Raw genomic sequence first — 17,799 nt, 5'->3', positions numbered from 1 at the left:
CTGTTCAGTGTCAGGCAGGTAATTCTCACTAGGGTACTTCCCTTGAGGTCCCCTCCTGCTGTCCACCAGCACCACCCCACGTGTCTTGAGAAATTTTTAAAACTACAGAAAACTTCAGAGAATAATATAGCAGATACCAACGAATCAATAAATGCTTACATTTTATCTTGTTTATTTTAAAGCCCTTTGGGACCCATGTTCCATCCCACTCCCCTTTCCTGAGTGACCGCTATTTCGTGGGTATCCTTCCAATTTAAAATTATTGGTCATACACATATTTGTACCCATAATACACAGATTTTGTATGTTAAATTATAAAAATGATATCATACTGGTGGTTTCATTTTGCAAATTTACTTTTTTCCATTCAACATCATGATTCCCCACCCACCCCTTCTCCCATTTCTCTCTCTGTCTCTCTCTCTCTTTCCATACATATATATATATATATATATATATATATATATATATATATATATATAGACCTGTGATGATACTGGGCATAAAAGGTAACAGGGGCACACACATACATACATAGAGAGAAAGACAAGGAACGAGGGAGAGAAAGAGAGAATGAGAGTGAGTGAGCAAGTGACTGTCACTTTAATCACTGGGTAATATTACATCATATAAATATGTACCAATATCTTTACCCAGTCTTGATCAACATTTAGGCTGATTCCAACTTTTTGCTATCAAAAACAAAGTAGCACTCAGTATCTTTATGTGCATCTCCTTGTGTACATATGTGAGATTTTCTCTTGGGAGTATACTCACCATTTAGAAAACTTCCTGCCTATTAAATTAAAAGTTACTTCCTAATCCCTACTATTGATAGATTTGAAGAAGGAGTATTTTAAGCATGGTATTAGTCATCTCCAGTGCTAGAACCAATTTTGCTGCTAATTCATATAAAAGTCCAAAGAGCTGAAACTTAATTTTACTTAATAACGTCAAATTTATAACCTAAGCATTTTAAAATTATTATTAGTCAGAACAGTTTATTCATCTGTATTCTAACATATTAGTGATGTCAAAGAAAAATCATATCTGTTTGAAAAACAGCTTTTTTAAAAAACTCAGAGCTGCTTCTATCTAGCCACTTTGCCAAATAAAACAACAGGAGGGTACACGTTTCTGGCCAAATCCTCTTCACATAAAACCCAAGCATTTTTTTCCTTTGAAGTTCACCATAAAACAAAATAGTGCAACATATTTTTAATAAATTAAATTCTCATCATATTAAATTCAGCTAGTTTATCTCCTTCCTAAATTTATATCTTGCAATGGTATGAAATAGTCTATGTTAGAGTTTATTTCAAGCATCTTTTGACAAAGGAAGTCAGGAATTTTTAAAAAATCCACAGCTCTGGTTCGGGTCAAGATGAAGTAAGTACCCTCCATTCTGTCTCCACATTGAATGCAACTAAGTACCTTGGACAGAATGCATGGTACTCTGAGAAGTACATGGTAACAGGCTGACCGGGGGGATCAGAATTCAAAATATCACTGAGTCAATGGTGAGTTTCCTGAGATTTTTTTTTTTCTTCCAGTAACTCCTGACCTGGACTTGAAGTCAGCTTGAACTGTATATAGGGATGTCAAACTGCACGCTGGATGACATTTTTACAGCCAACTAAAAATGGAAGCATTGACAAACCTCACTTGCAATATCACAAATAAATAAACTCTAGTAGAAAGTCGTGACTATAACTGTGAACATGTACAATGCAATACCACCAGGATCGAAACTGTCATCTTCTGAACCCTGAAGAGCTTATCTGTATATCTATCTCACAGATTTAACCTCCAGGAATCATGCAGATGCTGTCCGCAAATCTGAGCTTGCAAGGTATTTCCACTCTGATACAGACCACTTCATTTTCTCACTCAGGGAAAAAAAATATATTCCAGCCCTATCTCAGTATTCCCCAACTAGTGTTCTTCTGAAACTGCTACCTGCTTCATTTTCCTGCTTTGGCTATAGTGTTTGGAGAGAATGAAGAGAAAAAAATTATTTATTCCAATTTTTATCTTTTTTAATTTACATTATCCTAGAGTACATATATTTATTAAAAGTGTTACATTGTTTTATATTTGTCTATTTTTAGTTAAAATTAATCAAAAGAAATTTGGTTTAAATTTTTTTACAGTTTTCTTGAGTTAAATAATTTGTTGTCACCAGTAACCATCAACTTAAATTTCCTTTAAGTTCACATGCTCCACCTAGTGCCTTACTTGAGAATAGCATCTATTATCAATTTTTGCTGAAGAATTCCTTGTTTAATGTGAAAATTACAGATTTCCAACTAAAAACTTTGGATTGAGTATTCCAAAGCTTAGAGGAATGGAGAGATAGGTAAATGGTTGGATAAAGCAAAAGGCATTCTATTAAATTAAGAGTATATGGTAAGGTATTATAGTTTTGATGATTTAGAAGATATTTTCAAATCCCAACAAAGTCTATACTGCTTTTTGCTAGATTTTCTATTTGTTTTCATGAAGCCCTAAGTATGTTGTCTGCCAAGCCTGGCTTCCCAGACAAATGGAGTTTGGGGGTTAAAGCTTAGAGAGGATGAGACTCAAAGCCCTGGCTTAGGCTGGTTCTTGGAGTTTGGTTTTGGTGTGGTGTGGGGCAGGTAGTGGTGAGAAGGGTTGACCTAATGATTCAGGGATCAGGAAAAGGGGAAACTGGTGTCTGAGTCCCCAGTTCAAGTAAGGTGGGAATGAGGGCAATTCTGAAACATCAGGTCTAAGGCAATGGGCGGAGAATAAGAACTGGATCTGAGGAGTGGGTGAGACAGAGCCAGAGGTGGAGACTGGGAGCTCCCCTAAAACAACAGTGGGCACAAATGAGACAGAGGATGGGGGATTTTTGGAATGTCTTAGGTCCAGCCCATGAGGGGGGAAAGAAGCTGTAGAAGGTACCAGGTTAGTTCAGACACTGGGGGAATAAAGTCCTAAAGTGCTGTTGGCTTCACTATAATTTAATCTCTATACCTGCATTATGGTTAAAACCATTTCTGGGAGTTCTCTTTGATATCTCATCACTGGGCCTGCAGACTTCTTTGTTTGAGCTGCTGGCCCTATGAATAATATTGACAAAATATTATATATTTTGTCCAAAAGTGATTCCTTAATCCCTTAGCCTGTTCCTGTCTGTCAACTTTGCCTGTGGAAGGAGTAACATCCATGTAGGCAGGTCCACACCGGGCTGCAGGAGCTTCACGTAGGTATGGCAGGAGGCATTCTTCCCTTCGTGCCCAACTATGTTGAAGAACAAAGAATAGAAGGAAGGCCTCTAAATTATAATTCAAGGGTAGGAAGGAAACAAAATCTTTATTTTGTAAGAACAGCTGGTTCTTATTAGTTGCCCATTTTATACACATCAGTGTATACATGTCAATCCCAATCGCCCAATTCAGCACACCACCACCCCACCCCCTCTTGGTGTCCATACATTTGTTCTCTACATCTGTGTCTCTATTTCTGCCTTGCAAACCGGTTCATCTGTACCATTTTTCTAGGTTCCACATATATGTGTTAATATACGATATTTGAAACAAAATCTTTTAGTCTAAAAATGACAGGGGATGTGCTATTGAGAGGTGAAACTCTGCCCTGAAAAATGCCTGATGGTCTTTTAGACGGTTGTCCTATGGCAGGAGGACCATTGGGAAGGCCACCTCTACCTCCACTCCTCTACACTCAGGATCAGAGCCCTTTCCTCCATCCAAGAGTGGAACCGGAAGGAGTGGAAAATGACTAACACTCCCACCGGATTCCAGATAAATAAGTAAAATCTTTTGGGGGTGGAGAAAAAAAGGAGTAAAGAAAAGGAGTAAGGGAGAGGGTCCAGGCTCAAAGGTGGTGGTCCTCAAGAGTCTAAGACAAGGGCTTCTGAGGCCATGTACAAAGCTCAGGAACAAGTTGACAATTTGGATAGATTAGAGGAACCATTCCCTTATCACCACATTCAATGGATCTCATATAGTAAGGAAAATGTTACTCAAAATTGGGGATAGAGTACTATTACTCCAACAAAGGTAGTGATGTTGAATATTTCTTCCAAATCATTATTTCCATTTCAGTATACCTCTTGATAACAGAGTGGATGAAAGAGAAACTTTTTACTATAATCACATAATCATGGACCTAGCATGAGAAAAATAATGGCAAAGCATCTAGGTGTAACACCATCCTACTGAGATCCAAATATGAGTAAAGTTACCACCTAGATAACTTTAACTACATGAGCTCAATCTTGATCTGAAATTTAAGCTTATATCTATCAAACAAACATTATAATACATAGATTAAAAAATACAAGAATTATTTGGGTGGAAATCTCTATAGTATCTCCCTGTTTTTTCATCCAAGCATTGTTTTTGACCAGAATTTCAATAGATCAGCATCTTATCAATTATATTAAGTGTATTTGATATAGCTATCTTCTCTAGGCAGCAAGAATCAGTGACACCAGCAGAAAATTAAATATTAATTCACTCATTCAGTTATAGATAGACAGAGATAGATAGCAGATTACATCAGGGTATGGATTTATTTCTTGTCTGTTAGGAAAACAGGAAAATTCTTAACCTGCTATGTGGCAAGCATCTTCAACACTTGATGAAGTAATCATTCAAAAGTCATTCATTTGCACAGGATTCCAAGAACCCAACAGTGTATGTAATGTGTATATATGTGGTGGGGGGTGCATGTTTGCAGGTAAAAGAGGAAGCGAGTGAGCAAGACTTACTAGGGAAAGCTCAGCAGTGAAGCAGTGACAAATCTGTTTTTAAGGGCCACTGCTGTTGGTTGAAAAGATATCAGAAAAGCTGAGGTCACTGTTTTAATCAGCCTCAGGCAAATTGCAAGGGTAGAATCAAAATCCATTAAACAGAGCAGGGAAACAATCAGCAACTTAATTGTTCTACCAAGTAATACTTGGTAGTAGACCCTTGGCATTTGAGGGTTTAACATTTGTGGTTTCAGCTAGTCCCAAACCACCCACAGGGGAACAAACAATGTGCTGGGTTTTGCAATTTTCCTGAGGCTAGAAGTTGAGTCCATGATGGGAGGTTGGAAGGTGGGAGTGGGTCAGGTCACAGCACAGCCAACCAGCGCTTTTCCTGCCTCTACTCTAATTGCAGACAGAGGTTTTGCTCTTTTCCCACTAACCCTTGTGAAGTGATTTTTTAAAAAGCATGTTTTCATGTCGACGTCTCTAACTTTGATAGTGACATGATATACCAGATAATATTGATGAATTCAGGGATTTGCAAAAGGGATTTGGGGAAAAATTCCTTTTGAAAGTCAAAGAAATGGGAGCTGATGTAAAGGAAATGACCAAATTGCTTAACAGCATCCCTGACAGGTTAAGTAAAAATGTAGCCCTAAACTATTGCTCACAGAATATTAGGGCTATGTGACTTCCTTTGAGAGTCAGCCTTGGATGCATAACCTCTCTACTGTTCCTGAGTCGAACATATGCTATAGAAAAATTATAAGTTACTGGAAAAACTTAAATTCCAATGATTTCACTCATTCAATCAGCATCAGGAAATGGTATCAAATCTCAAATAGTACAGTGTCATTTCTCCATAGGTGCCTCATATACATAATGTGCAATGGGAATGGATCACAGTCTGGCTGTCCCAAGAAACTGCACCATTCAGAAGAGCTAGAACACTTACACCAGGAGAGGAGCGGTGGGGCCTCACCACTCAAGCTCTTCTTTATACTGTGAATGAAAAATATTGGCTGCCTTATCAGTGAACAGAGGATGTGCAGCCGTCAAGCCATCACATTACGGCATCTACAAAGATGAGTTCTGAGGGAACTGAGGATGGAAACAGGATGTCTGATGCCCATCATTTAGCAGTCAACTGCTGCAGCCATCCAGCAACTGTGCACCTTGAGGAGACTCAGGATGTGAAAGCACAGGATACTGGCCCCAGATAGCTGAGGTGCATATGGAAGGAATGATTCCAGTGAGCCCAGACTCTTGCATCGTCCCATATACAGAAAAGTGCTAAATTCCTTAACTTGAGATATCTGGTTTTCTTTAAGTAACAATCAACCACCTGGTCTTTGCTGCAAAAAAACTCCTACATATACTGGCTCCCCGCCTTGCATCTTCAGAGCAGTCTCCCAGAGTTATCTGAGATGCTGTGTCCCAGGCTTAAGCCCTCAGTTTTGTCCACCAAATAAAACGTAACTCTCAACTTTTAGGTTGTGCATTTTTTTTTCAGTCAACAATACACAGTACAGCTTCTGCTCTATTGTGAATGAGCTCTCCATGATTCCTAGCCTTATTCCTGAATACGTGTCTATTTCCTTATCATAGCTGGAATGGACCATTTCCTCATAATGTTCCTGCCTCCTTCCACCTTCCATCCACTCGTGGTGGGGGGTGGGGTGGGGAAAGGAGTGCCCTCCTTGCTCCCCTCTGCCTTTTTCCATCCATTGTTCTCCCTAACCAATCTCTCCCTTTTAAAAAGTTCATATCACCCTCTCGTACCATCTTCTCCAGCACTTGACCCCCATTTTCCTTTCTCTCTACTCCTTCCCCTAATTCCAGTCTTTGGTTTTCCCATACCCTACCAATCACTTTGTTAATTCTTCTCACGTTCTAATTTCAAGATTCCTCTTTGTCAATTCTTTAAATACTTTTATTTCTCCTCCACTGAAGTTGTCCACAAGTTCAGCTATGACTAGTTCCCAATAATCTCTCAAAAGTTCCCAAGGAGATGAATATAGATGCAAAAATCCTCAACAAAATACTAGCAAACAGAATCCAACAACACATTAAAAGGATCATACACCACGATCAAGTGGGATTTATCCCAGGGATGCAAGGATTCTTCAATATAGGCAAATCAATCAATGTGATACACCATATTAACAAATTGAAGAATAAAAACCATATGATCATCTCAATAGATGCAGAAAAAGCTTTTGACAAAATTCAACACCCATTTATGATAAAAACTCTCCAGAAAGTGGGCATAGAGGGAACCTACCTCAACATAATAAAGGCCATATATGACAAACCCACAGCAAACATCATTCTCAACAGTGAAAAACTGAAAGCATTTCCTCTAAGATCAGGAACGAGACAAGGATGTCCACTCTCACCACTATTATTCAACATAGTTCTGGAAGTCCTAGCCACGGCAATCAGAGAAGAAAAAGAAATAAAAGGAATACAGATTGGAAAAGAAGAAGTAAAACTGTCACTGTTTGCAGATGATATGATACTATACATAGAGAATCCTAAAACTGCCACCAGAAAACTGCTAGAGCTAATTAATGAATATGGTAAAGTTGCAGGATACAAAATTAATGCACAGAAATCTCTTGCATTCCTATACACTAATGATGAAAAATCTGAAAGAGAAATTATGGAAACACTCCCATTTACCATTGCAACAAAAAGAATAAAATACCTAGGAATAAACCTACCTAGGGAGACAAAAGACCTGTATGCAGAAAACTATAAGACACTGATGAAAGAAATTAAAGATGATACCAACAGATGGAGAGATAGACCATGTTCTTGGATTGGAAGAATCAACATTGTGAAAATGACTATACTACCCAAAGCAATCTACAGATTCAATGCAATCCCTATCAAATTACCAATGGCATTTTTACTGAGCTAGAACAAATCATCTTAAAATTTGTATGGAGACACAAAAGACCCCGAATAGCCAAAGCAGCCTTGAGGGAAAAAAACGGAGCTGGAGGAATCAGACTCACTGACTTCAGACTACACGACAAAGCTACAGTAATCAAGACAATTTGGTACTGGCGCAAAAACAGAAACACAGATCAATGGAACAAGATAGAAAGCCCAGAGATAAACCCACGCACCTATGGTCAACTAATCTATGACAAAGGAGGCAAGGATATACAATGGAGAAAAGACAGTCTCTTCAATAAGTGGTGCTGGGAAAACTGGACAGCTACATGTAAAAGAATGAAATTAGAACACTCCCTAACACCATACACAAAAATAAACTCAAAATGGATTAGAGACCTAAATGTAAGACTGGACACTATAAAACTCTTAGAGGAAAACATAGGAAGAACACTCTTTGACATAAATCACAGCAAGATCTTTTTTGATCCACCTCCTAGAGTAATGGAAATAAAAACAAAAATAAACAAATGGGAGCTAATGAAACTTCAAAGCTTTTGCACAGCAAAGGAAACCATAAACAAGACGAAAAGACAACCCTCAGAATGGGAGAAAATATTTGCAAACGAAGCAATGGACAAAGGATTAATCTCCAAAATACATAAACAGCTCATTCAGCTCAATATTAAAGAAACAAACACCTCAATCCAAAAATGGGCAGAAGACCTAAATAGACATTTCTCCAAAGAAGACATACAGACGGCCACGAAGCACATGAAAAGATGCTCAACATCACTAATTATTAGAGAAATGCAAATCAAACCTACAATGAGGTATCACCTCACACCAGTTAGAATGGGCATCATCAGAAAATCTACAAACAACAAATGCTGGAGAGGGTGTGGAGAAAAGGGAACCCTCTTGCACAGTTGGTGGGAATGTAAATTGATACAGCCACTATGGAGAACAGTACGGAGTTTCCTTAAAAAACTAAAAATAGAATTACCATATGACCCAGCAATCCCACTACTGGGCATATACCCAGAGAAAACCGTAATTCAAAAAGACACATGCACCCGAATGTTCATTGCAGCACTATTTACAATAGCCAGGTCATGGAAGCAACCTAAATGCCCATCGACAGACAAATGGATAAAGAAGTTGTGGTACATATATACAATGGAATATTACTCGGCCATAAAAAGGAACGAAATTGAGTCATTTGTTGAGACGTGGATGGATCTAGAGACTGTCATACAGAGTGAAGTAAGTCAGAAAGAGAAAACCAAATATCGTATATTAACACATGTATGTGAAACCTAGAAAAATGGTACAGATGAGCCGGTTTGCAGGGCAGAAGTTGAGACACAGATGTAGAGAACAGACATATGGACAGCAAGGGGGGAAAACTGCGGTGGGGTGGGGATGGTGGTGTGCTGAATTGGGCTATTGGGATTGACATGTATACACTGATGTGTATAAAGTTGATGACTAATAAGAACCTGCAGTATAAAAAAAAAAAAAAAGTTCGCGAGGACTCAGTTCTGCAATCTCTTTTCTCACCATCCTCTCACTGAATCTGCTTTTTGTCTTCATTGTAACTGCCAGTTACATGTAACTCCATTGTAACTGCCCTGACCCAGACCCACATTCAAAGTCAATAAGCCACTCTGGCTTCACTTTCTTCCAAATCTCCAAAAAGACCTCAAGGATACTCTCCTACTCAGATTCTCTTGCCCCCGTGTCCAGCCATCAATGTCCATCCAAGCCAGTCTCCAGCCTGAAGAAGACCACAGTATCTGCTTTCTCTACTCCTACTCCTGCGGCTAGGAATTGGTAGAGATGATAGATGGAAAAGGTGATGGTGCTGATGGTACAATTTTTCAGAGGTTCTAATGCCAAATGCTCTCCTGAATGCTCTACATGCATTATCTTAAACACTGATTAACTTCACTACAATGTAATGCTATTCAGTTAAGTTCCACCTGGGTTTTCTGTGCTATTGAGCAATCGTTATATCCACCTTTAATGAAGGCTTTATCATATTCCTCATAGCAGCTATTTCAAAGATTTAACACTTCCCTGGAGTCCACAGCTCACTCCCAACTTTGAGACCACTTTGCTTACTTTTTTTTGGAAAGCTAAAGGCCATTCAACATGAGTTTCCTCATAGTATCTCCTCTGCCTCTTGCTCCCCACCTCTCAAATTTTCTGGATATCTTCATCTAACCTTTCTGTGTCTTTCTCAACCTAGAGATTCTTTCTAAGTTCAATCTTCCTCTTAGGTGCTTGATCTCCCTCCCTCTTGCTTCCTCTGTTACCTTCTCTCTATTTTCAATGTCTCCCTCTATACAAGATCCTCCCCTTCACCTATCCAAGTTCTTCCCCATCCTTTAAGAATCTGCCTTCTTCTCTGCAACCCCCTGAAAATACCAACTTCTTTCGCCCCTGGAGAAAGTACTGAAGAGGATAGAACATTCCCTGCCTTTGCAGGAACAGTAAAACAGTAAAAAACAGTAAAAAAATTTCCCCCTGTAGGCTGTAGTTCTCATTTCTCTGCATTAGCTCTCAAAACTAAACAAGTCTCTGCAGTTGGGGGTCTCAGGACTGTTTGGACCATTGAAGAACACTTCTTTGGGCAGAAAGCTGGAAGCTTTGTGTAATACCTGGAAGTACATGGCATTGCATAGGCTATGCATGGCATTTGATAGGATATGAAGAAGAAGCAAAGTAAGTCTTTTTACTGGTCTCTGTCTCTGAGTGTCTTGCAATTTCTGTTTGATTACAGTCTGAACCAGGGTAGGGAGGCAGCCAATTCAGGTAGACCCTGTGACGTTTCTCTCTTTCCCTAATATCTCTCATCCAATTCACCACTAAGTCTTGACAATACCATTACCTTAATACCTTCTGTTATTTACAATTGCCACAATCTGGTCTCACTAGCCTCCCTAGCTCCAGCCTTGCCCAGCTCCATTTCATTCTCCACACTGCAATCAGAACAATCTTCCTAAAGTACATCTCTGCTTGAAATCCTTCTGTGGCTCCCAAGTGTCTAAGGAACAAATCCAAGCTCCTTAGCCCATCATGCCCTGGCCCCTGCCTGCCTTGTTTCTCCCTCCCCACGTCCCATGCCAAGCTCCAGCAATGCCAACTAATTGTTCACCAAATCCCCTAAGCTCTCTCCAGCCTCTGTGCCTTTACCCTTTGCTCATTCTTTCCTCCACGTGGAATAACTCCCCTTCCCCAACTATCTTCTATTCGTTCTTCAGGACAGTTCAAGGATCACCTTCCCACCAGTTTCCAGGGTCTACCCTTCCCAGGTACTCTGGGAGGTACTCCCGGCAACCCTCTATCCAGGTACTTTTCATTCTGAGCTCTTCTCATCTGATTCTTGTCTGTTTCACACACTGGACTATTAGCTCTTTATCAGGAACTGTATCTGATTTCCTCTGTTGGGCAGAGGGCTTGACACATACGCACATATAAATATCTCTGGAGTGAATAAATGAATAAATTAGATTTTAAAAAAGAGACAGAAATTTATATTTTTAACATTTAGTATCTCAGTACTGTTTATTTTCATGATGTTGTTTGGTAAGTAAATAGAGATGAATTTGCACAGATTAAGTTCAAAAGAAACGGAGGACTGAATTAAACAGACCACAACGTATACAACTTCTACAACTACTGCTACCATTGACCGAGGTTTAACTCTGTTATCAACATTAAGTATTTTTTAATGTATTGACTCAACCCTCAAAATAATCTCCATCTTATAGATGAAGAAATTTTGGAACAGATAAATTTAATAACTTGTCCATAAGTGGTTGAGCTGGGATTCAAACCTGGCAGAGTCAGGGTTTTTTTAACCACTGCATTGTACCACTTGCTGTGTGACCATAATTGTGCAGAAAAATGTAAATTGGGTATTCACCTCACTCATCTATGTGCTCACATCAATTATTCTTTGTTTATTCCACCTTAACTTGGAAACTCACAACTTTAAATATATTGAATTACCAGCATCAAATGATATTTGAGGATTCTTCCAGATGGGCTTAAAAAAAACACCCATGTAGCCAACTCCCTGCCACTTGCTAAGAGGAAGTAATAGTGTAGGACAGGTGGTAAGATGTGTTAATTTCATGCATCGTGTTTCCTTTAGAATTTTCCTTTCTCCTAAAAAAGTGGCTGGTTAAAGTTTTGATACCTATTTGTGAGGTTGTATTTTTTTAGTGACTTTTTCAAAGAAACACAAACTTCTCAGTGAAACTGAAGATTACAAAGACCCTGAGAGAAGGGTCTTTGACCGTATGAGGCCTTTGACATCAAAGGAGTTAACAAAGATAAAGAGAAATTAGAGACGGGGTGAGAGAGCCTGGAGTCCTGGCTTTCTATGGTAAAGGGAGAAAAGTGTTTAAAAAGAGGACACACATTTGGACAGGCAAATTCAGGCAAAAGTGAAAAGCTGAATAACTTTGCAACTAAGTTTCAGAAATTGTTCTGCAGGAAATCAGAAGAAACAAGAAGATACCTGATTCAAGGGAGAGCATTTAAATTCTGAGTTTGTTTTTTTTGCTTGGTTTGTACTTTATTTCATCTTCATTTTTGATGGCGGTGCTCTGTGTGTGTGTGTGTGTGTGTGTGTATGTGTGTGTGTGTGCATGTGTGTGGTAGAGGGGTGGTGGCTGGTGGATAGGAACAAAAGCAGAGGAAGAAAAGATTTCAGTTCCCTGGGGCTTAAACACAAATTCTACTGCTTCAAAAGGCAGCAAGTTACAAGAATTTCTCTGCATTTCTCTACCCCACGGGCAAGCCATAGAAAGAGAAGTTGCAGTGGAAAAGGGAAAAGAGTAGGAAAAAATTTGTTTTGAGCTATCAAAAAGGGAACCTGGGTTGTGGGGGGCGGGGAGGGGGGGTGGGAATCGGCAAGATATAGTCACCTTAAACTATGCCTCTAGCTCCTAGAGTTCTGATGCTCTTTGATTTGTAAACAGTTTTCTGCAGGATATATGAATATTTCCAGAACTTGTGACTTGTGATATTTTAGAGTCTTCACCTCCAGTCCTTTGAATGTTCTTTTAGTAATAATGGATTAGAGCTTATCTGCATCCTGGCCAGTTTTGTAAAACCAAATAATTGCTGAGCTGCGGAAGCAGCTTTATTTGCATTTAGTTTTTTTTTTTAAAGAGAAATTCTGCCACCCTCTGGACAGAAACCAAAGATCTATTTCTTAGAGACCACCACAGAATACTGTTTTAAGCAACTGCCCTTGAAAATAAACATTTATTTTTTTTAATCTACTCTATAAAAATAGGAGAGGGGGAAAATCACAGTTGCTTTAGATAGCATAGATGATATCTGGGGAAAAAAATCATTTAAAAATACTAAATTGCCTCTAAGGAATTTTTAACTAAGAAAATGGGCTCAGAGCACTTTAGAGAAAAAGCCTCCAGTGTAATCTTTCAAAAACCACCTTATACTTATACTTCTACTCTCTAGCCCGCAATAGCCAAGTAAAGATTTCTCACACAATCTCAGCGTGGCTGCTTTCATCCAGTTTTCTTTATTGGTGGAATTTTTAAAAACCTACATGTATATTAAATATAAATATATGGTTTTTAACTAGAACATGAGGGTGGAGTGAGATTTCAGCCACAGTTGAGAGAAATTAGCCATATGAGCACAAATGGGCAGCTTGTTTCTGAAGCTCTCCTGCTCTCATCCACCGGGCATGGAGTACTTAATGTCATGTAAATGAAACTTAAAAATGCACGGATGTGATAATTACCGATAATAATGCTGGGCAAATCAAAACACATGACATGCCGTTTTTTTCATAAATAACCAGAGAGAGGAAGCAGGAAGACGCCGAGGACCCTACCTGGTTTTAACAACAGGATTTAGATGCTTCTGGTCTTGAAGGACCTTGGCCAGCTGTTTTTGCAGACACAAAACCTTCCCGTGGACTCCCTTAATAAATGGGTGGTCGAGGAGATGTGTGACGGAAGGCCGCTTTTCAAAATCCTTAATAAGACACCTGTTTACAAAAATCAACAAACAAGTGAAGTACAGTCTTAGAAACCTGGCTCCCCTGTAAATATGGGAGAGAGGAGAAAAAGCTCATTTATAAAACCTGATCACTAACCTTACATAGCTCTTTCTTTATTCATAGGTACCAGAACAGAAAAAACATTCTCTATAGTTGAATTGATCAAAACATCAGAAATCTATTTTAGTTTGCTTTAAATATACATTGAAAACACAATCAATTTAATTTGAAATATTCAAAACACTGAAAAATAGACTGGCCAGACTGAATTTTCTGTCTGAATTTTCATTACAGAAAAATGTTTACAATGGAGCCAAGCTGATTAGTCTATATACTTTATTTTAGAAGTATATGAAATGTCCACTATTTGGTGGTGGGGAAAATGCATTTAGGAGTTTGCAAGGATAGAAACGAATCATAAAGAAACTTTCACAGAGAAAATTCAACCCCTTGATTTCTAATATCTTCTGAAGAAGCAGAAAAACCTCAGAACAGGAAGTGACTACAATATAGTTCAGATGAATTGGAATGGAATTATTCAAACAGGGAACAAAAAGTCCATACAAAATGGTAAAAATTGGGTTGCATTTAAACTCCTCTGTGGTTAATTGGTTAAAACCGCACCGGTATAACCACTTTCTGTTTCAGGTTCAATGCCCTTTTCAAAGAAAACAATGATTCAGTACATTTTGCTGTGTGATGTATGTTATTAAAGATGATTTTGACACAGGAAATCTCTAGTGAAATTGAATCTGATGAATACCCCTCCAATTACCATTGCATTTCCATTCTGAGTAGCTGCCCTTGACGGGAGGAAGAAATTTCAACATCCGCCCTTTTAAGTTATCAGTTTTTATTTAGCTCACGTTGGAAGGCTTAGGATAAATACTAGATGCCATTCTACCCACTCCATGAAATAAACGTTTCCAGTTTTCCCAATGGTGACGTGCCGGCAACATGTAAAACACAACATATTTAAAATGATGAAACGCACTGACAAATGGTAAAATGTTCAGCCTCACGCTGAGCATCCTTTCAAAACATTTAAGCAGAGTTCCTAGAACAATTCTCAACTGTTGGTTTTACAAAAGGGCCTTAATCTTTGCGTTTCAAACCACTTTTGCATCGCTCGACTTCTAGTCCTGAAAGATATTCAGTAAATTTCCCAGTCACCCCGTTTTAGAATTGATTCAGGGATTTCCTATCTATTGGAACTGGAGCTTTCAGCTAGAAAAGCCAAAAGAACCTAGATTATCTCCATTCTGCTGCCTGCACGACTATAAATACCACCTCTGTCTCGCTATGGGGAGAAATCAATCATTTGACTTTTATGGGTCCAGGGGCCTTTTGTATTAATCTATTATATTTCCTACTAAAAATAAAAAAATCAGTGCACATGCTTAAAAAAAGTACTCCGTTCATGTTTTTACATCAGCAATGTTCCCTAGATTCCATGTATATTAATCCATATATAATTATGTGACTACCAAAGGAAAATACATGCTAACGTTTCCCTAAGCACCTGGAAAAAAGGAACCTCTTGGTAGTTTATACGGTCAGTAATACAGGTGTATGCCTCATCCTCCTAGCTTGAGAGATGGTGTATAAAAACTCCCCAAATAAAGTCTGTGTCTTCTGAGAATTCCTACTGAACATGGACATGGTGGCTTTGCACATACCCCCGCCCCCCCAGAGGGCATGGGTAGGATGGGAGACCAGGAACTGCTGGGACCCCCAGCTAAGCCTGTCCAGGGATCTGGCGCAGGTCACATTACATCTGTCTCTCATCACCAAATAGACATACTCCCCGTACCCAAGTATATCCCCAAACACAGGGAGATGGATTTCTTAATCGGTCTCCCCACCTTTTTTTTTTTTTGCTTTCTGGGCAACTCTCAACTGCTTGTTGACTAGTGTCAAAACTTCAGATGAGTAAACTCAAGGGGGCTGAAAGTGGGAGGTGTAACAATTAATAGGAACTTCAGAGCAGGTGAAGGGGAAAGTGAGCAGCCGCTGCCTCTACCTTCTCCCTCAGGATAGGTGCCTTGGAACAGTACTCCCGGTAATTAAAGCTCCTTAGATAGGGTTTGAGAGAAGCCAGGAAACCCATACTCCAGCCTTAGGAAAATAGGTGTCTGCTAGATTCTGGGGGTGCAATTAAAGGTGCTATATCTTGTTTCATAATTTTAGCATCCAGTGGGAGAGCAAGGTTGCAAACAAGGTTGCAAGATCATTTGGTATTTTGGAGGGGATCTCTCTCTAGATCACAGAGGGAGTAAGAGAAATGAGGACCAAATAATGAAGTGAGATAATCGGACAAGGGAGAAACAACAGTGAATCTGTTGTCTCCTGGAGATCCAAAAAATAAAGATGGTAGGCGTTCTACTCTCTGAAGGAATGATCAAGAGGATTTATTTGTTAGTTCTCTCAGTAAGGCCCAAGTGGGCTGAATGTCATACCAGCGGATCAGCAAGACTGAAACCGAGTGTATATGGGAAGAATGCTAAGCAGAGCTGTGACATATCCAACTGCGTTGGCGGATCTTAAGGAGAAGGGCAGGAAGACCTTGAGGGTAGAGCCTTATTCTAAAACACTCTTGCATACTTTTTTCTCATGGGGAGCAAAGAGCCAGAATGAAATGGACTTATTATTTTACTGATAGAGGAAAGTTCTATGTTAGGAGCAGATATGGAGACAGTCAAGCGTTACTAGATACCAGGTCACTGGAATCATATCATTTCATTTGTTCAGCAAACATTTATTACACAGCTGGAATTAGTCAAAACAGATGAATTCATAAAAAATTATGACCATTTTCCTCAAAGATCGACAATCTTATTATAAAGATGGAAGGACAAGAGAAACACAGGAAACAGCAGAAGCCAGTGTTTGCTTTTATATTTAGCATAAGAAATAGTCACACGAAAGCATAAGGTTTTGGAGCTAGGGGACCAAGATTTTCTATTCTAACCCTTCTTTTACGAGGTGAGGAAGTTGAGGTCAAGTCCTGATAGTGATGAGGGCAATTCCCTGGCCCCCATGAGAGAACCCCTCCTACTCTGCAATGTGTTGTTAAAACGGCACAGGTACAACGTGCAAAACAATACTAGGCAGCAGTGGGTGCGGGGCAGCCAGAGAAGGCTTAACGGAAAGAGTGAGGACTGAGCTGAGTTTGGAGGGAATTTCTGGAACTAAATTGAACTCAATATGTGGAGAAGATGTAGAAGGCATTTCAAGGTTGGGAAACTGGATCAGCAATGAAAGAAGCCAGCCTAGGCAAGCTGTGTAGCCAGGAACTCAGGAGGTCACCAGAACGTTGACCTTCACCTCCTAAGCTGCCTCCTTTGAACATCTAAGAACAATTCTTTGCTTTAGTCCTTTTACCAACTTTAACTAGGGCATATTCTTTATTGCTTAAGATGTTGCAGTTTTGTGCCCCAAACTCATACTATTATGTTTGTCAGCTTGCCATTTCTGTCTTATTCTCCTTTCAGGCAGGAATTTAGTGGATTAAGATAGAATTGACAGCCGGGATCGGTAAGAACTCCTGACAGCCTCCATGTCCTTTTATAAGCATGATTAAATCCTCTAACTTGATTTGGAGAACAAACATGGAAAATTAAGGAAGTTATAATATGCTTATTCATTTTCAGATTGCTTCTTAAACCAGGAATTGCAAATTCCAGATGCAGAATATTTTCCCCCAGCAGGGGATTGAGCCGTTTTTACAAGAAAATAAAACGTTGACTTCTGTATGGGAAAATCGGGGCCAGCCAGTGTGAGGTAAGTTGGGTGAAACACTAGACACATTGAGACATTCCACCGAAAAATGAAACTAGTCTTCTGGTCAAAAAGGTTTGGGAAACATTGGTGATTCTCTAAACCAAGTAAATCTGGAGTTTCACAGTGCGTGTGAGCATATTAAATGTTCTTAGAAGTATGGAGGTAAAGAAAACAGCTTAATTTTGTTTAAATCCATGTTTCCAAACTTACTCGGCCACAGATCCTTTTTTGTATCACCAGAACCAGGGCTCTGCAAATGACATCCTTGGAAGCTCTGTTGTGAGAAATCAGTACTAGGCTCTTGAAATTGGCGGCTGAG

At 39.3% G+C, this 17,799-nt stretch overlaps 1 protein-coding gene across 1 annotated transcript in view; it reads right to left on the bottom strand.

Moving 5' to 3' along the window:
* Positions 1-17,799, bottom strand: part of MYO3B (myosin IIIB) — a 423,285-nt gene that overhangs the window by 208,408 nt on the left and 197,078 nt on the right. The window contains exon 9 of the mRNA XM_059927242.1: positions 13,530-13,685. Within this exon, the coding sequence (XP_059783225.1) occupies positions 13,530-13,685 (156 nt within the window). The remainder of the gene's footprint in view (positions 1-13,529; positions 13,686-17,799) is intronic.

Source organism: Balaenoptera ricei, chromosome 7 (assembly GCF_028023285.1).
Source record: "Balaenoptera ricei isolate mBalRic1 chromosome 7, mBalRic1.hap2, whole genome shotgun sequence".
Taxonomy (NCBI): Eukaryota; Metazoa; Chordata; class Mammalia; order Artiodactyla; family Balaenopteridae; genus Balaenoptera; species Balaenoptera ricei.
This window is presented reverse-complemented; position numbering and strand designations above follow the sequence as displayed.